Source organism: Monosiga brevicollis, genomic scaffold, assembly GCF_000002865.3.
Source record: "Monosiga brevicollis MX1 MONBRscaffold_12 genomic scaffold, whole genome shotgun sequence".
Classification (NCBI taxonomy): Eukaryota; class Choanoflagellata; order Craspedida; family Salpingoecidae; genus Monosiga; species Monosiga brevicollis.
In genome coordinates this window covers 964,381-984,357 of record NW_001865049.1, presented here as the reverse complement: position 1 = coordinate 984,357, position 19,977 = coordinate 964,381, and the positions used below count along the sequence as shown (strand labels likewise).

The 19,977-nt window shown below is 55.7% G+C and overlaps 6 protein-coding genes across 6 annotated transcripts in view; 2 read left to right on the top strand and 4 right to left on the bottom strand.

The window, feature by feature from the left end:
• Window positions 1–904: 904 nt before the first annotated feature.
• Window positions 905–3,760, bottom strand: MONBRDRAFT_32721 (uncharacterized protein). Its single transcript, XM_001746334.1, has 13 exons — window positions 3,568–3,760; window positions 3,397–3,492; window positions 3,232–3,288; window positions 3,081–3,135; window positions 2,948–3,009; window positions 2,758–2,830; window positions 2,473–2,576; window positions 2,219–2,311; window positions 2,050–2,121; window positions 1,801–1,938; window positions 1,570–1,695; window positions 1,256–1,496; window positions 905–1,111 (listed from the first exon to the last, which is right to left on the bottom strand). Exons 1-13 carry the CDS (start codon window positions 3,637–3,639, stop codon window positions 1,002–1,004), a joined length of 1,299 nt encoding a protein of 432 aa, XP_001746386.1. The 5' UTR covers window positions 3,640–3,760; the 3' UTR covers window positions 905–1,001.
• Window positions 3,761–3,973: 213 nt separating this feature from the next.
• On the bottom strand, window positions 3,974–6,728 carry MONBRDRAFT_26070 (uncharacterized protein; the record flags this gene model as incomplete). The annotated part of the gene is made up of 3 exons (XM_001746333.1): window positions 3,974–5,875; window positions 6,014–6,413; window positions 6,694–6,728. The coding sequence occupies 3 exons, from the start codon at window positions 6,726–6,728 to the stop codon at window positions 3,974–3,976; spliced, it is 2,337 nt and encodes a 778-aa protein (XP_001746385.1).
• Window positions 6,729–8,261: 1,533 nt separating this feature from the next.
• On the top strand, window positions 8,262–10,233 carry MONBRDRAFT_32720 (uncharacterized protein; the record flags this gene model as incomplete). The annotated part of the gene is made up of 3 exons (XM_001746457.1): window positions 8,262–8,493; window positions 8,584–9,170; window positions 9,267–10,233. Exons 2-3 carry the CDS (start codon window positions 8,743–8,745, stop codon window positions 10,231–10,233), a joined length of 1,395 nt encoding a protein of 464 aa, XP_001746509.1. The 5' UTR covers window positions 8,262–8,493; window positions 8,584–8,742.
• A 745-nt stretch (window positions 10,234–10,978) lies between these two features.
• On the bottom strand, window positions 10,979–13,172 carry MONBRDRAFT_26068 (uncharacterized protein; the record flags this gene model as incomplete). Its single annotated transcript, XM_001746332.1, has 8 exons — window positions 10,979–11,122; window positions 11,237–11,334; window positions 11,414–11,482; window positions 11,629–11,720; window positions 11,813–11,872; window positions 12,062–12,163; window positions 12,323–12,496; window positions 12,757–13,172. 8 exons carry the CDS (start codon window positions 13,170–13,172, stop codon window positions 10,979–10,981), a joined length of 1,155 nt encoding a protein of 384 aa, XP_001746384.1.
• Window positions 13,173–15,043: 1,871 nt separating this feature from the next.
• Window positions 15,044–18,063, top strand: MONBRDRAFT_32719 (uncharacterized protein; the record flags this gene model as incomplete). The annotated part of the gene is made up of 6 exons (XM_001746456.1): window positions 15,044–15,199; window positions 15,338–15,957; window positions 16,064–16,194; window positions 16,320–16,763; window positions 16,964–17,619; window positions 17,738–18,063. 6 exons carry the CDS (start codon window positions 15,044–15,046, stop codon window positions 17,780–17,782), a joined length of 2,052 nt encoding a protein of 683 aa, XP_001746508.1. The 3' UTR covers window positions 17,783–18,063.
• Window positions 18,064–19,015: 952 nt separating this feature from the next.
• Window positions 19,016–19,977, bottom strand: part of MONBRDRAFT_32718 (uncharacterized protein) — a gene marked incomplete at its 5' end in the record, with an annotated part of 2,466 nt that continues 1,504 nt past the window's right edge. Inside the window, 3 exons of the mRNA XM_001746331.1 lie at window positions 19,016–19,176; window positions 19,312–19,734; window positions 19,767–19,929. Coding sequence (XP_001746383.1) covers window positions 19,141–19,176; window positions 19,312–19,734; window positions 19,767–19,929 — 622 coding nt within the window. The 3' untranslated portion in view covers window positions 19,016–19,140. The remainder of the gene's footprint in view (window positions 19,177–19,311; window positions 19,735–19,766; window positions 19,930–19,977) is intronic.

Below are 19,977 nucleotides of genomic sequence, written 5' to 3'. Positions count from 1 at the left end.
GAGAACAAGACGTGGCGCCTTTGCAACACCGGTGCGCCTCAACTTGAATTCCCTCTCTTTATTTTTTTTATTTATTTTATTTTTTTTTGAGATCTAGATTAAATTTTCATGTTGGTACTTTGTTTTTTCTCCCGTGCGCAACAATGCAGGTGATGGCCCCAAGGAAATAGATTTGCGATGCCACTTCCTTGAGGAAGTGGTGCGCAAGTTTCAGCACCGACAGTATCCCGGCCTAGCTTGTCGCCTTGTAAGCGGCTGGTGTTCGCGGTGCAGTTGTATCACTTCAAACATAACCATCTCACCGTCGTTCCGGGGCTGCAATAGGAAATGACTGTGGACTAGACGTTTGACGCACAGGGTACACGCTCATCTTGGACCGACGCAAACATAGCATCACCATGCTCGTCACGAGCACAATTTGTCAAACTCTAGAGCTTTCAGTTATTAGTATTATTATTCCTATGATTTTCATTGTTTTTGTGCCCTTTTGTTCGCGTCAAATCCGTGACGTGCTGGAGCTTGACACCTTTTGCCATTGATTGGTCGCGAGTACTGTCAGATGGCAAATGCCATTTTTGTTGGCTCGGAAGTCAATCTTGGAAAATACGAGATGACTAGCACGACTTGATGCTCACAGCTTCCCCTAAAGAGGGATTTAATCCGAATTTCGATGAACATGTAAAAGTTGAATCGTGCTGCAAATGAGCAGTTACAAGATTGGCGCGGAGGACTTTTCAAAGAGTTGCGGAAGAGGGTGCTCGACTGACGTGAACGCATGTGATGATTAGAATCTTAATCAAGCCCAAGTTTGTGTGTCGCGCAAACGTGCCTCGACGAGACTTTTTACACGTTTACGGGCCAAATATGGAAAAGGTTGCAGGCTCACAAGTGTACATTTGAGGAAAAAGTTTGAGTAAAAGTTGCGGGTTAGCGACAGGGCATGCGCAGCATGCAGGGTCTGACGTTCTGTCCGAGCGTAAACGGAAGAGCTCATGAGCTCATCAAAAGCCGAATGCATCCAAGGGAAAGCAGGCCATTGCCCGTTTCTTATCAGACAAGAGCAACATAGTGCCATCCTTACTCCACTGCAAGTGGGACACCTTCATCTCATCTGCACATAGGGTCCAAGATAGAAACGAGGAGCAGGTCAGTCGTGAGTGAATCAATGCAGCCAACCAACCCCTCCCAAAAAAAACAAAACAAAAAAAACAACGCATCAAGCCAAGGTAAAACGGTCAGCGGTCTGGTGTGATACCTGAGCTGGGGGTACGGACGCAGGTGATGCCATCAGGCGTCCAGAAGGTGATATAAGGACTGCCTGAGCAGGCTGCCAGCAAGGGTCGGGTGGGGTGCCAGGAGCCGTCTCGAAGTGGGTGCTCGTGGTTGACAGCTGCCAACATGCGCAGCTTGCTCACATCCCAGATGAAAAGGCAAGTCGCTGTCGCATCGTTGCGCGTAGCCAGATAGCGGCTCTCACAGCTAAAGCGCGACCACGCCTGCAGCGACACATGGTGCGAGGTGTGAGCCAGTTGCACAATATCAAGCAGATGCAGGGACAGAGCGACGTACAATGCCCATGCGAGGGTTGGGCTTTTCGGGATTATGCGTCAGCCGCACGAGCTTCAAGTGTTCAGGTACCACAACAAAATGGCGCGCTTGCGTGTCGCCCTCCACCGCCTCTTCTTGAAAAAGGGTCTATGATATCACACGAGCATATGGCATGGCATGCCAATGACGCGCAGGGAAGGTCATCGACAGAGCAAATGAACGGCCAAGTTTATCCGACGAAGAGCGAAATACCCATTTTTTGGACGCGACCAGTCGGGTCTCATGCTCGAATTCGGTAACTCGCTTCCAGTTGATATTGTTCAAAAGGCGCACTCGCTCATCATAACTGCCCACAGCTATCAATTGTGATGAAGGCGACCACGAGACGCCCTACAACAGGGTGATCCATGCCAATGAGTGCTCCCTCCGAGCTACCCAAACCTTTGCCAGCCCTTTGAGACAATGGCGCACGGCGGGTCCTGGGAAGTCAAGGTCGCATACCTTGATACCGAGTGCATCTTCGTATGCACTGTAGGTGCCAAGGAGTTGGCCCTGCACGTCGAAAAAGTTGATCTATTTTTGGCAATCATAATCATGGGTCAAGACGCCCGAGTGCGACGAAGCTCAATTTCGCATTGATAAAAGCGGAATAGTTTCTCCGTGTCCCCACCTTGTAATAGAGATTCGACTCGTAGATGGCCAAAGTGCCCGAGTCAGGGGACCAGACCACATCTTGTGCATCCGAGGTCTCCGTGGTAAATTGCTGATGGCCGGATGATTGCAGCAATGAATTGAAACCGCATCGGAGAGGTTGGGGTATCATCAAAAGGGCCAGGTGAGCGGTGACCAGCGTTGTCGGCATCAAGCAAAAGCGCAGCCGAGTACTGAGGTGTTCAAGGCTGTTAAGCGACCAAGCGCACGTACACAAGCAAGTTTCCAGGCCTCGGTGGAAATGATTGAGCAATAGTCGCGGCCTTGTCGCCGCTCAAGTACGGCCATCAAGCGGCCGTTTGGGGCTAACGAAAAGCCTGTCAACGGGCAACACTCGGTGAGTATCAAGTACGCACGGACGTGACAACAGACACGAAAAAGGGCTGCTGAGGACCACAGCATGTCTTCACGGTATCGAGGAGAAGGAATCAAAGACACAATGGTTGAAGCTGGCAGCAACACAAACAAAGTAAAAGGAAGAAGGAGACGGAAAGTCACCTGGCTGATCATGCTTGGGAAACTTGATGTAAGTCACATGTGGGCTCACCAAGGACCATACTGTGATGCGCAGCTACAGTATAAGAGGAGAGGCATAAGTGACAGGACTGGCCGGACGTCCAAATGGCAGGTAGCTGGTGCCTGATCCACGCGATGGACAGAGCAGCAAAATAGGAGCTTGGGGCCCGACCTTGAACGATGACGTGGTCAACACATGTCGACCATCCAGGCTCCAGCGCACCGCCTCCAGTCCTGCAAAGAGCGCCAATAAGCAGGAGTCTTTGAAGCGGGAGCACACCCGTCATGCGCGATCAGGTTCAGACCTGTTGCAGCCTCGTCGATGCGACAGGTCCATTCGGGATCTTCGAGTGAAAAAACCTGGCAGTTCCAGTGATTCCGTGGGTTCCACAGGATGTGGGCTCGTTGGCCAGCCGATCGGAAAGGAGCAATACGAGGCAAGGCTGGGCGACGCACCTCGACCAAGGCTCGCTTGAAGTTGGCCACCATGACATACATTGAATCAGCAGAAAACTGGCAAAACGTGGACCACCAAGGAGGTAAGATGCACATCGCTGTGCTCACTGTATGACACAGTCCGAGTGTCTGGGCGAGAGGCGAAAGTCCGAAGAAGGGCCGCACCTCCAAGTAGTCAATCTGATCGTGAGCAGGGCGGCGCTGAAAGATTTCAAAGCTATGCGCATGCCGAATGACCAAGACGTGCTCGCGAGTCGTGGCCTGCGCAGATCGGGTTAACAGCGGCGTGTGCGTGAGCGCATGCCTACAATCCGCCGGACCGAAACAGGGGCTTACCACAAAGTCATTATTGGGCGAGAACGCGACCAGCCCCGTGGTCTTGCACGCGGGTCCAAAGGACACGCTCATGATGCCAGATCCCTGCCCACACCCTCCTGCAACAGATGCTGATGCCGGCACTGCCGTTGACCGAGACGCGACGCGACGCGACGAGAGAGAGAAGAGAGAGAGAGCGAAATCCAAATTTTCGTGATACAGGAGAAAGTGAAACAAATGTGATACTTTGGCAGTTTATCGGTGATCAGCCACTTTTTTTTTTTTTTTTTTTTTTTTTTTTTCAATTGTTGGAGCAAACCGCCAGAGATCAAAAGAGAGAAACATCTCGAGGGACTAGGAAAGGAGCCAACAATCGGTGTGAGGTGTCCCTCGCCAGTCTGAATCGTCAAGAGGAGAGATGACCACCTCAAGTGGCAAAGAGGATTTGTTTCTGACGACCACCCTTCTTCTTTCGGCGTTGCCCGCCAGCCCCACTACCAGCTCCGTTATTGGCGCTGGGACCAGCGGAGGGGTTAGTGGTCTGGCGAAGATGAGCAGCATCACGAAGATTAATCTCGAAATCGAGGGCCAGAAAAGAGTCACCGTAGGCGCGAGGCTTGTAGGCACGAGAAACGGCATCGTCTTCACCGTCTTCAGGATCGCTCGCCGCAGTGGTCGTCCCCCAGGAGGGGGCATGGCGCACAGCTAGCGGGACGGGATCAGGCTGGCGGGCACTGGCACGAGATCCACCACTGGCCCAGCGTGGACCCTCCGAGCCACGAGCGAATGCACTTGTGCCAGGCGATGCAGAAAGCGAGGGGCCTAGTGACGGAAACTCTTGTTCATCCCGCGTCATCACTGGTTGTGGGCCCCATCGTCGTGGTGGTGTGGTGCCAGTTCCACTGGCACCCCCGTCGCTGGGAGGCGTTTGGCTCAGCACCATGTCGGGAAAGGCTTGTTCAGAGAGGTCGGGCAGAGCCACAGCAGGCGCCGCTTCAAACGTGGTGTTGCGCCAGGCTGCTTCTTCCCGTTGGGCAAAACGGCGTTGACGCTGCTCGTCGTCCCGATCGCGCTGGCGGCGGCGGCGACGACGTCGCTGCAGAGCCTCTTGAAACGTGTCCAGGGTTTGGGCGCTGACCACAGATCGCAGGTCCACCTCAACGCGCAAAAGGCGACAATGAAGGGGGAGGTGCGCAAATTGTGGCCGACGTACACGCAGCTCGCGGTCCACCACCACGCTCTCCACGTCCTCCACCACCACGTCTAACCGCTCTGGGGCACCAGCGAGGTCCTCACCAAATTCGGCACGCATCATCTTATCTTGCACGCCATGCAAAAAGACCAAATTGCCATCATCTGCCTGATAAAAGCGGTAGATCTGAGCGCCCGGCGCCAAAAGCTGGCGCAGAGAGGGGTTGTCCTCACTCGACCCCGCCCCGTCATTCTGCACAGAGGCGGGCACGCTGGCATCGGCTACTGCAAACGGAAGGCTTGGGTCTTGAGTCGACAGATGCACAGAGGTATCCCCAGCCTCGAGCATGAGTTTCGACTCGGCTGATGGAGTGGGTCGCTGGGCATCTACTAGCCCCTGCCCAGGAACAAACGTTGGAGCTTCGACCCAGCTGGCAGGTGTCGCCACGGGCGACGCAGGACGATCAGCATCTGTTGCAGTGTTGGCTTTGGTGCTGGGGCGGGTAGATGTGGGCTCGGAGAGGCGGCGCTGGGCATGGGCGACGAGCTGGGCCAGGGTCGCCTGTTGCATATCGGGGCGCACGGCGACCCAGCGTGCACGTAAGGCAGCCTGGGCAGCCTTGATGTGGGTCGGGTCGCTGCCCATCTCGGTGCACTCGGTCAGCTCCATGTCGAGGTCCAAGGCCTCGCGCAGAAAGATACCCTGTTCCTGGGCCAGAGGCTCCATGGCGTGGAAGCGAAGGTATTTGGTGGAGGTAAGGGCAGACGTGTATGGGTTGGGGTCAGCTAGGACGGCCTCGATGTTGTGGGCCGGTGTGACAAGCGCTGTCTCCAGCAGGCTGGTCATGAGTTGGAGGCGCTGACGCTTGTGGGGCTTGGGGTGCTCGACATGAATGACAACAGCAGAGCGAAGGTCACGCGCGTACACAAAGTCGTCACACAAAGGGCAAGGAGCCCAAGCCGTTTCGGCGAGGGCGAGATGGTGCAGAATGCAGCTCCAGCAGTAGACGTGTCCACAGCGGGTGGTCTGGGCTGCAGCGGGTGGTCCGAGGCAGATTGGGCAGTGCTGGACTTCAGATGAGCGATAAAGGACTTGAACCACGTCAGACCACTCGACTTGCGTGTCGGGTTGAAGGCGCTATACGTGTCACAAGCCGTTTGCACAACGAGGACAAAAGCGTGGCGGGAGCAAGGTGAGCACGCATTTTTTTTGTTTGAAAAAGAAGCGGAGAGAGGGTGTACAAAAGGTACAGCAAGTGCTGATGGCTTGACGTACGGGGCGGTCGAGGAGCCAGGTGTCGCGGACATAGAAATGAGCATTGGCTTGAATATATTCTTCGCGGCTGAGAGTGAGCGCAGCGGCACTGCTACCAGCGTGGTTGTGGCGAATGCCACGCGCGCGGCTGGGGCTGTAGGCAGCGCCCCCAAAGTCATCATCATCGCCCTCGCGGCGGTGGGAACGGTGGCCCTGGAAGCCGAGAAGATGGTTCATGGAAGCCTTTCGGCCGCCCGAGGGCGCACCGTTGTTGATGGCCATTTTGGTCTTGCGATGGCTGCGGCTCGGGGGTTGCTGGATGGATTTGCCTGAAGTTGCGGCAGCGGCGCCGGCGTGTTGGCGTGTTGATTTCGTGGAGATGGGCGTTGAAGCAGCGGCATGTGTTGGTGCCGGAGCCGGCCTATGATGTGAGGCAAAAGAGCGAGAGCGGGAACGGGACGAAGCGGGCGACTTGAGCATGGCCGGGGGGAAGCAAAGAAGGGAAGGGCGCAGGAGAGCTTCAAAGTTGGCTCTCGGAGGGAGGCAGGGGGGAGCGCAGGGGGGAGGGGAAATAAATGGTATGCAACATGCAGTCGGGGCCCTGGGGCAATGACTGCAGTGGAATTGGCCAAACTTGTGCGCTTGACTCAAGGGTGCGTTGAAGACATTCACAACATACGTCGGGTTATGCAAGGCCTTACCGATTGGATTGCTTCAAGTCAACCTGCTTCGCCATGGCTTAAAGTGGGGTCGCGAGCGAGGGTGCAGGCGAGGTGCGGGACGAGCCCGTTGGGCGAGACGACGGGAAGAGGCAAGGAACATGGTGGTTTAGCAAGCAAGGGTCGCCATCTTGACCGTTATCACCGCGGCTCGAAGCGACTGAGCAGGCGGCGCGGGTAGAAACACAACTGCGAGGGACAATAAAGGGGTGTTCAGTCGCCGTCGCCCCAGCTATACGGGGGCAGGCGACCACGAGGGGCGTTTCGGCACACAGCACGCGACAATTCAAGTGATGGAAGCCGCTTGGCTCTGCCGAGGAAGAGGCGCACGAAGAGTTGAGCTGGACCAGCGGTCAAGTCGGAGCCGTCGGCCGCGACAAAGCTCAATGTCGTCCCTTTTACACAAGTCGACAGTCTTTTGAATCCCAACCCAGCTGTGGTACCGCCTGCAGCATTCGTCAAACAGCGATAGCCAGAGGAAAGAGGCAAGGGAAGCAAGATGCAGAGTAGAAGGCAGAGGAAGAGGCGGGTCGGGGGCCAGAGGAAGCGGAGGCGGCGCAGGAGTCAGTGGGGGGGGACGCGGCGCGACCGGCAGAGAGATGTCTGGCAGATTGCGGTCCCGTTTACCAAATGTACTCGACGGGCGACGCCGCTGGCTTTGCGGGATTCCGTACTGTTTGGCAGGGTTTTTTATGTGTTTCGCGTATTCAACTTTGCAGCAGAGTGGATCTGACATCTGACATTGAGTTGGCTGGTGGTATTGTCTGACATTCTGAAAAAAGCTGACTTTTTGTGAAACGATTGTTTAAAGCCATAAAGCCATAAAACAATGTGGCACTATGCTTACGTACATGTGCATTCTTGTTGTGACTTTGCCCTGGTCGTGTTGTTATGGGCCTTGACGGCAGCAAGAGTGGAAAGAGCAGCAAGAAGGTGCGTCCTTCACGACAGAAACTTCATACTTTACTACACGAACCTCAATGCTGCTTAATAAGGATCACTTGGACATTCAAGCAGTACCAACATAAACGTGAACACAAGCTACAAAAGCTCGAGTATCTTCTTCAAAAACGCTTTGCATAGCTTCAACAAGGTGAAATAACAATGACCGGGAATGGCAGTGGCTCCAGAAACAATGCAGGCACGCCTCTCTCACACACACTCGCACATCCAACTCGCGCCGCCGCCGCCCACGGCGCGAACCCGGCTAAACGGCAGCCATGTTGCGGAAGAGGCGAGTGAAGCAAAGGCCGCGCGGGGAGGAGAGGGGCGTATGTATGGGCACGTGTGGCAGCTGTGACGATTGGTCCGCAGCACCAAACAGATGCATAAACAGTGAAAAAAAAAACAATAGCCCAGACTTGGAAACCGTACAGCCACAGCGAGAAGAGTAACAGGGCAAAGGCGGGCTCATACACAGACAAGCAGCCATCTCTTATGTACAGCTCTTTGACGAAACAAAGGTAAATCCAGAGAAATTGCAAATTCTATACTCTTCTCCAGAGACACCGTCTTGTCATCATCCCCAAGCAGAGAAGCGTGAAGGGCGTGAAGGAGCAGAGCAGCCGGCAGAAACCCAAACGTGCGCGCGGACTGACTCAATTCATCAACCTGACAGCTCGGATGTTGATGTTTATTTAATCGACGGATAGGTAGACGGTCCGTGTCGAGCGGTGTGACCCTGCGTTTAGCTCGTGGGTGAGTTGTGGCGCCTCTGCCCAAAAAAAAGAAAAAGAAACGCTCAAGTGCTGCCTCGACGACGCCAAAAATTTTACGGCTCACGTATGAAGATGCTTGTGAGGGTCTGCGGCGGTGCTCGCGCCGAATTATCACCCTTGTTCATTCCTGCACCTGTTCACGCCAACTCACTAGGTCGCGACTCAACCAAGGACAGCTGGCCAGCGTCCGCTCAGCTGTCCTCGACCAGAATCAGCGGCTCGTCGAGCACATCCTTTTGGGCGCGGTGGCATATTTGCCTTTTCTCGTTGACTCTTCACAGCAGCAGCAGCCTCAGCGACTCAAACCGCAGTCATGATTTCGCCCCAGCCTGCAGGCGGGCAATGGTATGCCGTCCGGTCGTCAGACCTGCCTGACATGATAACCTATGAATTTTACGAGACCATCGACCAGCCTCGTGGCTGCGGCTTCCACATTCGGCGCCTTCTGCACAGTGAAGGCGACAACAATCAGAATGAGGAAGAACAGGACACGCCATCCAAACAGCGCAACAACCTCATCGAGCACGCCCTCATGACAACCAACACAGAGAGTACTCTGCCGACCCTGGACACCATTGCAGAGCATCAGAGTGGCGTGACCAGCGTCGCTGTTCAGCAAGACAGCCCCAAGTTAAAGGGTCCGACCGCTGCATTTTGCAAGTTTCGTTTCACCACCGCCAGCGACTTTCTCACCCCAGATGGCCCGTTGCGCCGCTTTATGTACCGCGACACATCAGACAGGTAAGCGCGCTCGGACGGGCTATCAGCCTGCGCCTTGCGTTCTTGCGCTTCAGACCGTACGCGGCTGCTCACCTCACTCGCGCCTTGCTCTTCCAGCTGTCACAACAACAATCAGCTTTTGGGTGGGTGGCGCATGCTCAATGACCTGACCAATAGACTGCGCTCGCTGCGCAATAGCGCCTTTCTGGAGGTGCGGCCAGCCACCGAGGAGGAGCTGCGCACCCGCATTGCACACGAGCAGCACATGGCCGCTCAGGCCCAACCGGCGCCCAGCATTCGGCGACGCTCCGTGGCCCTGGGTAATCTGGATACGCTGGCCCAGGCCCATCGCCAGGCCCACGCCAACATTCGCCGGCGTCGGCGTACAGACTACACCCATGCCGTCAGCCAAGCCCTAGGTTTTTACTGCAAAAGCCTTGAAGTGGCATCCTGGTCCTCCTTTTCTTCTGACTGGTACCCCGACTTTCCCATGCCCCACTCGGCGCGCGGTCGCTGGGGCTTTGTGCAGCACATGATGGAGTTGCGTCACACAGCTCATTCCCAAGCCCCAGCAGCTGGCCAGTCCACCTCGAGGCGACCCACCTCGGTAACTGAAGGGCACGAGGCTCAGGCCGGCCGTCCCAGCACAGCCCCGCCCACCATGCCAATGCGTAGACACAGCAGCGTAGAGATGGGCTTCACCAAGCGCACCGACGTGCCGCCCATGGCACAATCCACCATGTCCAACCCCACCGGCTCCATTATGACCACCGCTTGCGCATCCGACCCCGCGCTCGATGTTGGCCTGGCACTCGAAGCTGAGTTTGAGTTTGACCACACGGTGGACGCAGTCATCATGCTGTGGGAGGCCCTCAGTCCCTACTCTGAGGGCATGCTCCTTGACATCGCTGACGACACCGAGAAGTCAGATGAGCCACGCTCAATGCGCGAAACCATCATCGAGGACCTCATTGAAATATGCCCCGCCGCCACGAACGAAGCGGTTGCCACTGACATTCGTCGCATTGACCAGTCATGGGTCTCCGTTGAAGGTGCGGGCTCGCCCACACAAGCGGCACGCTAGTGTGCACAGGTGCATAGTCCCATCTGACTGGTGGTTGCCATGTGTTTCCCTGTAGACATTGAGTTTGATGTCGGCTTTTCTGAACCACGCTCGGTAGCCTACTTCTGGTAAGCACCGCGTCTTCTCTTGCCGTTGGCGCGACGACACATGTCAATGACTTCGATTCAACACCACCCGCACGGCGAGCACTCTGGTTCAACATGGGCCTACAACAGCACGTGCTGGCCCAGGCACACAATACATACTCGGCCACAAAGAAGCACCCACGCGACGCGATGGGCCTTTTTTTCTTTTTCTTTCTTTCTTTTTTTTTTTTTTTTCTCTCACACCACCAGCGCTACACTCAAGGGCACCCATGTCGTTGCGCAGTGCCGGTCATCGCCGCCCCTACTCAGCTCACCATCACCTTGGGTCCGCTGCGTGCCCCGCGTGTGACATAGGGATGACACGTGTTGCACCACGTGGTCGCAGACGCGGCGCATCAGTGGCCGTGCTCAAAGTTGATGAGGATTGGGAAGAGCATCGAGCTCACGAGGAGGCCCGTGTAACCCCAAGAGAGGGGCTCATGCCCCATGACTTCGGGAAGAATGTGCATCGTCGACACGAACAAGAACGTGCCGCCTAATAATACCAAACGCGACATCAGAATAGATAGATATCAAAGCCACGAGTCAGCGGGCCCTTCCCCTTTTCTGTTCCTTTCGTGGGCCGTGGAGCTCCATTTCTTTTGAATGTGACAAAAAGTTCAGCAAGCGGGGTCATCCCAGCCAAAGGCCATCCAGAGACAATCATTGCCATTACCTGAGAACAGCATGACGACGGCCAGGCTTTGCAGTTGGTATGAGAAGAGGCCCAGGGACAGTGCGTAAAACGTCACCACCGCACCAATCTAGAAGCGACCCGGGCAGCATACATGTAAAAAGCGGTCACACCAAACAGAGTGGCTGTTGGCGGAGGCTCATCTGAGCCAACCTAACGAAAACCAGCCAACAAGCAAACGCACCGGCGCGGCGGCAGCAAAAAGAAGCAGTTGGCGTCGTACGTCACGGTGCTTGAGGCTGGTTTGCATGAGAAAGGTTGTCAACCCAAAAGCAGCGGGCGCTGAATTCCACACGCGTAAGAGATGAGTCCACGAGCAAACAAATAGAGTCAGGCTTGGCAAACCGCATCGGCCACATACCTTTGTGCAGCATGATGGCTCCGAAAATCAAGAATGAAGTGTCGAGGTGACCCTGTCCTGCAGTGGCCCCTGCTCGAGCCAGTCCCGCACCCCCACACAGGCGCAAGATCGAGGTGAGAGTCAGATATCAAGCCATGCACGACCAACGCATAAAGCTCGCGGGGGAGCACAGACAAGGTCGCGAGATGAATGAAAGGAGAGCCGTTCGTACGTACCCAAGGCGACGCCATCGACAAAGGCGTGGATGACCAAGCCGACAAAAGCTGTCAAGGGTGGGGCTGTATTTGCAGTACTGGAAGAATCCTCACTGTGGAACATGGCGAGGCCAAGAAGGAGGGGCACAGTGAGTCGAGCTGAAACGAAGCGAGCAGAGGTTTCGCGGGGCCCGAGGGGACGCACATGCCACTGGTGGGCAGGGAGCGCTTGGCAGGCTGATGTTCGTGGCTGTGGTGGCCACCGCTGAGTCGTTCGACAACAAGCATGAGAGCAAACCCAAGGGTGATGCTGGCGCCAATGATCCATTCCCCGGCTGCGTGTTCGTGGCCATGACCATGGCCGTGTTCGTGTTCGTGTTCGAGTTCGTGTTGATGCTCGTGAGTCTCACTGAGGTGCTCAGTCGTGGTGGCCTGGGCGAGGGTCTCGGCATACTGGGCCTGAGCAGCCTGCATCATGTGCATGCCTTCTGGAATGATGACGATGAGGGCCGTGCCCAGGAGCACACCAGCGCCGACGACGTTGATGGCCTTGAATCTAGCCAAATCCCACATGCAACCGATTCCAATGAGGCAATGCGGGTCGTGTCGACTTGCGCGCGGTGCAGATCATTGACAAACAGCATGGTGGTACTCCAAGGCAAAAAGAGGTTGATGGACCCAATCCGATCAGGACCAGCCGGAGAGCTTGGCTTACCGTTCCGGCGAGAGCTGCAGAAGAAAGGGCAGGTAACCCGCGGCAAAGGCGCCCACAAACATGGCGGCTGTCATGAGGAAGAATTGAATGAGGGTGTTTTGGTGAGACGTCTCATCCGACGTGGTGGCAGCGTCATCTTCGTGGTGCTCATGATTCAGTTCTGCGGCCTCGAGCCTGGCTGCCAACAGCGACACCACCACCACAACAACACCCAGAAGCAGACCACTCTGCCTCGGCCACACCAAACGCGCCATGTTCGGACAGCGTCACAACCCGATCCCAACGCGTCAGTGCCGAGTCGCGCCGAGTCGTGCCGAGTCGTGCCGAGTTGTGCCGATTCGTGCCGGGTTGTACCAATTCTACATCAAACGCCGCAGCAATCTCCAAAGCGTCCCTCGATCGATCGCCCCCCGTCACCCAGCTCAGCAGTTCACGCGCGCGCGTCCGAGAGAGAGAGAGAGAGAGAGAGAGAGAGAGAGAGAGAGAGAGAGAGAGAGAGAGAGAGAGAGAGAGAGAGAGAGAGAGAGAGAGAGAGAGAGAGAGAGAGAGAGAGAGAGAGAGAGAGAGAGAGAGAGAGAGAGAGAGAGAGAGAGAGAGAGAGAGAGAGAGAGAGAGAGAGAGAGAGAGAGAGAGAGAGAGAGAGAGAGAGAGAGAGAGAGAGAGAGAGAGAGAGAGAGAGAGAGAGAGAGAGAGAGAGAGGAGAGAGAGAGAGAGAGAGAGAGAGAGAGAGAGAGAGAGAGAGAGAGAGAGAGAGAGAGAGAGAAGAGAGAGAGAGAGAGAGAGAGAGAGAGAGAGAGGAAAAAGTGCGATGTCTGCAAACGCAAACGGGCAGTAAATTTCTGACAATCATCGCTTGCAAGCGGATGCTAAACCTTTTCACGTTATCTCTTGTCGTTGGAACGACTGGCGCCTCATCTCTGAAAGACCTTGTGTTTTAAGCATGAACGAGCACCGTGTCTGGCAACATCTCTCCACAACACATTCTGCCAGATCTCACTCTCTCGCTTTGAAAACGCTTTTTCTTGCATTTTCTCTCTCTCTCTCTCTCACTCTCTCACTCTTTCTGCCGTGAAAAGGGCAGCGTCACGGCGGGGCTCGCCTTTTTGATGAGCCACTGATCCCCCGTGCTTTTGCATTGAAGTTTGCCACGATTTGCTACTAAGTTTTGGACCGAGTCCAAAGTTAATGTGCGAGGTGTGGCGATTGTCGCTGCGTCCCAACATTCGTTTCCCGACGACGACGACGACGCCGACGACGCCGACGACGCCGACGACGCCGACGAGGCAGACTTTTTGATTTGGTGAGAGGACACACCAAGATATCGCTCGTATCGACGAGCGCACTCCGTTCTCAAGCCTTGACTTGATTGCGAGTGCAAGGTCCGACACACCACCTTCAATGGCGCACTTTGCCAACTACGAGGGTGCGGCTCTGCCGACCCCCGGTGCCAACTCGGCTCTCAACGACTGCCGCTTTTTTCTCTTCTCTTCTTGTCGCAAGGTACGGTTTTCGCTCCATCCCAGCCATCCCAGACATTCTTGTCAATGTGCCTGGTTGTGTCAGTCAGATCAAAAAGTGGGAATTAGGAGGGAGAGATGCTCGCTCGGGATTTGGTAGTAAAGACACCCGATGAAAAAAAAAAAAAAAAAAAAGAAAAAAAAAGGCACCACAGGAAAAACAAGAGCGAGACGAAAATCACAAGCTGCTGTGCCTCTCCTGTCCTGTGTCGTGGACGTGCGGAGTTCTTCCTGTCTGTGTGCAATGCACGCAGACAGGAAGCGGGTCAGGTCTGCTGGAGGCACCATCTGCAACCCAAGCCCGTTGTACGCCGTCAGCAGACATCAGGCCAGAGGACGCTGCCCCTTGTACCTATGCTTCTGCCCGCCGCGACACTGGCTCTTAGTCAGTCGCCTACGCGATGTTGCTGGACAAGTTGTCTTTTGATCCTTTCCGGGTCATGGGCCTGCTTGCTGCTTCTTAAAGCATCGCAACACCCCAGCCAATTTCCATGCAGTACCGGCTTCTTGGTCGGTCGCCGCTTGTCCAACGTAGCGTCTTTTTTTGATGCACGTGTTTGATCTTCCTCGTTGAACCGGGGATTCCGGTTCTTGTGCCCGGCACCCATTCGCGACATGATATTCTGTCCTCCCGCCCGCGGTTCATCTCATCTCACGTTGGACAAGGCGACCGCCGAGAGGCGCTGGCTGCGTGGAAGTTGCCGCACAGACTGGGACCAGCCTTGTCCCATTTCTCCCTGCTCAATTTCAACTCCACCAGAGTGGAGAGGAGCGATGAAAAGGGCAAATTTTTTTGGCCAGAAGGTTGCGTCCTGAAATTGCCCTCGGGCGAGGTCCCAAGACCATTCTTCAGCGCCTTCTCTCCTGCGTTCCCAGTCTTTGCGGCAGTGTCGCGGTGTTGGCCCCCGCATCGCGCACTCGCTGAGCCTTCTTACAGACCAGCCCTTCCACTCTTCTCAACGCCGCGGCGCCCCACCTTTGTCTTTTTTTCTCTCTGTGTCCACACGACTTGACCAGCGACGCATTTTCCCTTTTTCCACTTTTTCCCCCCTGCTGCGGCCTTCGTCTCGTCATTGCCCTTTTTCCGTCCATTGCCTTGCACGCTTTTTTATTCTAGGGTGCCGCGTGCCCCTTTCGCCACAGCGTATCTGCCCAACGCATCAGCACCGTATGCCCGCAATGGCAGCAGAACGCTTGCATCAACATGGACTGTCCCCTCCGTCACTATGCCGATGAGCGAGACCGCACCCACCAGCCTTGCTATTGGGAAACCCAGCCTTCTGGCTGTACCCGCCCCAATTGCCCCTACCTTCACAGCAAACCGCGTGCTATTGCACGAAACACATTGAGCCAGACGTCGGTACCAGCACCAGCACCAGCACCAGCACCAGCACCAGCACCAGCACCAGCACCAGCACAGGCGCCAACCTTGCGACCGGATGCCCCTGCTTTCGTCCCCACCACCACCACCACCAACCAATCTCCGGCCTTTTTTCAGGCGACAAACGGTCGTGCCTTCCTACCCGAGGCGGACTATAGGCGGCAGAATGCCATCTTTACGCCCGGAATTCAGCCCCACCCCAATGCAGCGATGGTACCCCCAGCGCCCATGCAGTTCCAGACGCCACAACAGCTCCAAAAGGAGCTGAGGCTGCAGGAGCAGCTGCTCGATATCCGCCGCCGGCAACAGCAACAGATGCAGGAGCGTCAGCGACAGCAGCAAGCCCGGCAAGCTGCGCAAAGTGATGCACAGCGTCCCTCCTCTTCAGTCGCCCCAACCACCAAGATCTCTCTATCCGCCTTGGCGCCGAGCGCCCACCACACGCCCGCAACTGCTACTACGATTTCATCCACACCAGCATCAGCACGGCTGGCCACACAGCCCGCACAACCCGTACAGCGCAACAATTCCATCTTTGATCGCCTCAGCTCCAAGAAGGCTTCAGCTACGACATCTCATGTGACCGATGCGCCTGCTGTGCGAACCGCCCCACCTGTATCAGCCACAACTACGGCAGTCGAACAAGGGCCAGGCACAGTTCGCATCAATGGTCGCTTGCGACACATCGAGCACAACATTCGCCGCCACGACGAAGCTGCTCTGCAACAATCAAACAAGTATGTCGACCGTCTTCTGCGCTGACACTTCCCCTGGCTTTGCAACTGCTGGGTGGCGCGATGCGCTCATATTCCCGGCGATCGTGCACATGTATCACTCGAGCAGACAAGGTTCATTGGTCGCCGCTTTGATCGCCAAGCATTCCGATTCACCCCCTCGCACCACCACCACCGCGGTGGTGGCGCCAGCAACCTCGACCATACTCGCGCCACGTCGCTCCTCCGCCCAGCCACAAGGTTTGTGTCCTGCTTGAACAATCTGTGCTGCGAGATAACCCATGTGTGTGTGTGTGTGTGTGTGTGTGTGTGCGTGTGTCATCGCCCACCTAACTGCTGTCATCGTTCATTGCTTCATCTTCCAGTGTCCACCCCCGCAACTGCACCCTCCACGGTGCCTGTCTCGAAAACAACAGCCAAGAGGTCTTCCATTTTTGATCGGATTAAGGGCCCGGGGGCTACGTCCCCGGCTTCCCAACCGCAGTCGCCCTCTCAGCAACCCAACAACGCAAAGGGACAACCAGTGCAGAGTCAGCGCCATCAGCAGCCACAGGGCCGCCAACAACCGGCTCGCGTTACCGCGCCGAACCAGAAAGAGGCCTCATCTCAGAGTACTATTCGTGCTAATCGCGTAGCGGCTCCGAAGAAGAGCACGTCACCGCCGGCGGCGGCAACGCACCGGTCATTGGCCCCCTCCAAGGAAGCCCGTCCCGCCAAGCGGGCCAAGGGCGATGGCAGCACCACCGCGGTTGCCAACGTTATTCGTGCAGTTGCCAAAGCGTCGAGCGAAGCAGCTCAAGCAAAACGAGGTTGGTGGGCAGTCCCATGATTGGGCACTCGTCTTTGATGCGAGGTTTTGCAGTCGGGCTGAATTCTGATGATTGAACCTCTGAAAAAAAAAAAAAAAAAACTCTTTCCCCCCCGCTCTTTCACTTGGATGATGACAAACTGGGTGTGTGGCGTGGCGTGCTCATGGCTGCTTGTTTGCTTGGTTTGACTCGTTCTTTAGCCGCCGATTCTGCCCAGGCACGTCGCAAGAGTGCTTCTCCTTCTCTTCGAACACAGGCCGTCGCAAGTGGGACCAAACCGACTGTGACGGCCGGTCGCGCTGCGGGCAGTGCAGAGTCTGCTGTTTCATCAGCCAAGCGCGCTTCTAGCCACCCGCAGCAGACTCCCTCCAGCACATCCGTGGCTCCGACTCAGCCCAACAAAAGTGCATCATCATCTGCTGAGCCCCCCGCCACCAAGGTCAAGCGCGCCGTACCGGCTCCCGTGTCAATTTCAAAGCCAACCCCGCGCATGGCACCAACCACCAACGCCACTGCGCCCAAACCCATTCCAGCGACCACTGCGAAGCAACCCGGGACCACTCCAACACGCGCATCTTCTTCCTCTGGTCCTGGCGCCGAGGCGCGCAAGACGCCCGTGACAGCATCGCCCAGTCCTTCTTCAGCGGCGACGTCTGCGCCTATGAACGCACAGGCGCTGATGGAAGAGATGCGTCAAGAGGCTTTGTCTGCGGGCAAAGACAACGAGAAGATTTACGATGATGACGATCTCGAGTTGTTGCTGGATAATGATTCAATGCCTTCCACTGGACGCCGCAGCTCCGTTCGAAAGTCGTCCGAAACAAAGCCTACATCAGACTCGGAACCGCCTGCTCTTGTGAGTGTGCCTTGCGTTTGTGTATTGAGAGCCGGATGGCACTGAGCCCTGTCCCGGCGCTGCCGGGGGTGGTTGAGCACTCTTCTCATTTTGCCACGTACTGCGTTTGGGCCCATAGGATATGGACAACGAGATTGATCGCTTGCTGAGTGAAGACTTTTGAGGCTTCTGCGGCGCATGTTGTTGGAACGAGTTGTGACTTGGCTCTGTTGCATGTTTGCTGTTGTCTCGTGTAGTTGTGATGCGTGTTGCTTTAGCATGGCAGGCTTGGGAACCTCGTGCAACGCGCGTGCCCTGCCTTGCTCCTGCTCTCCAAGTCCGTGTAGTTAGCCCTTGCACTTCCTCCCTTTTTTTTCTTCTTCCTCGTGTGCTTGTGAAGTGAAGCCGCTTATTTGCCGATTCATCCTTTTGAGTGATTTATAACAAGTTGAGGGGTCGAATTTCAGATTTAGTCACATCAAGTTGATGGCTTGCTCAGTCAGCACGGCTGTGAACAAGCGCGGAGCGAGCAGGGTGAAGCCTGGATCGCATATTCAAACACGTAAATGAAGCTCAGGCGGTACGGCATGGATCAAGGCTGAACGCCTTGGCCTTCAGGACAGTCCGTTGCGATGCCATGCGACGGGAGAGGGAGCAGGGAAAAGCGTGCATCGGTTGGGAGTGAGACGAAGAGATTTTGCTTCGTCAATCTGCCGCAAATCCTTAGTCTTGCTTGCCAGCATCAACGTCCATGCGACGGGCACTGCCCTTCTGTGCATGTATCCAAGCGTTACCTCATGAATCGACAGGAGGAGAACGGAGCCGGCTTCGAAGATTCAACATGGTGAGGTGGAGCAAAAGTAGCGGGTGGAGGAACTGACCAGAGGATTAGCGGGCGTATGCAGGAGGCGACGAACAAATATGACCAAGGCAGCTACTAATAGGCCGTACAGAAGATAATCTGACCCGGCCAACGGCAAGGAATCGCCCGCTTTGGGCCCGTCATCGGCCGCCATCTCGTCCTGTCAGCTTTGGAGTCCTTTGAAAAAAAAAAATAAATGAAAAAATTCAGAAGAAAGAGGGAAAGCTTTTGATTCGTTGTGGATGAACATTAAAATTTTATTTTGTATTGTGATGGCGTGTCGTGCTGTCCAGCAGCGGGCAAGCCTTTGTGACTGGCCGGTGAGCAGCAGGATCTCGAATACGACAAACACGAGGAGTTTGATGAGCTTGATGAAGAGGGCGAGGCCTACACTCAGGTGGAATCTGGTGGCATGACCGAAGCCAAATATCGCGACGTCAACGATGGACTAGTTGCACTCGTGGTCGCTGGCATGATGAATGTGCAATGATGGTCAAGAGTACACGGGTTGGTGGTGTTGTGTGTTGTTGGGTGAAGAGGTGGTGGGGGGAGATGTCAGCACGGCCTCAATTACTTGAACAAGCAGGGCGTGTCGTATACTTCGCCAAAACCAAGAAGAGGCGGGAACACAGTGGCGCATGGGAAGGAAGCCAAGGCCATTTTTTCAAAATCAATCCCGTTTAGAGGGTTACTTCGAAGAGAGCCTTCATGTCCAACTAAGGAATTGAGGAAGGGTGTACGGGCACGCAGGGCAAGGGTCAACGCAATGATCGAGTGACGTGACGTGCGCTTTGGCATGCAGGGCGCCCAGGCGCTGCTTTGCACATGGAAAAAAAGAGGCTGGTGCATACCTTGACAAACGGACGCTGGTAGGCGTAGTTGGGCCCATCGGCAGAGTCGCGGCGCGCGTTGGCGGTGTGAAGGATTTGATGCTCGAGGTCGTAAATGGCAATGTGAAGGTCACCGGTTTGGGTAATGGCGGTGATGTCGCGGATCGTGTTCTCCGCCGTGATGTTGCCATGGTGCTTTTGAAGCTGCTCGCCAAGGACCTGGTTGTAGCCCGGGCAGAGCCAGTCCATGCCGTAGTAGACAATGTCATTGATGCGCGGGTGCCAGTCGGCGACGGGTTCGTTATCGGTATCGGTAAAGAAGCGGGCCACCGAGTATGAGTATTCGATACCGTTAAACTCGCTCGATTTACCGTCACCAACACCCAGAATCAGGTTGCAGGTGCGTGGCGCATCGGCGATGCGTTGGCGAGCGTCTTCGATGGTCTATCGTTCGGGCCCAGCCATGAAATTGCGACCGCGCGTTGGTGGAGAGGGCAAGGAAAACGAGAGAGAGAGAGAGAGAGAGAGAGAGGAAAGAAATAGAAGAGGGGGAGGAAAACGAAGAAACACAGAGGAACTGAGTAGCGACGGGAGAAGTGGGGAGGAGCGGGGAGGAAGGGCATGTCGTACCTTGTCGAACTGAAGAATGTCACGCAGGATAAAGGTAAAGGGGATGCCAACGCGCGA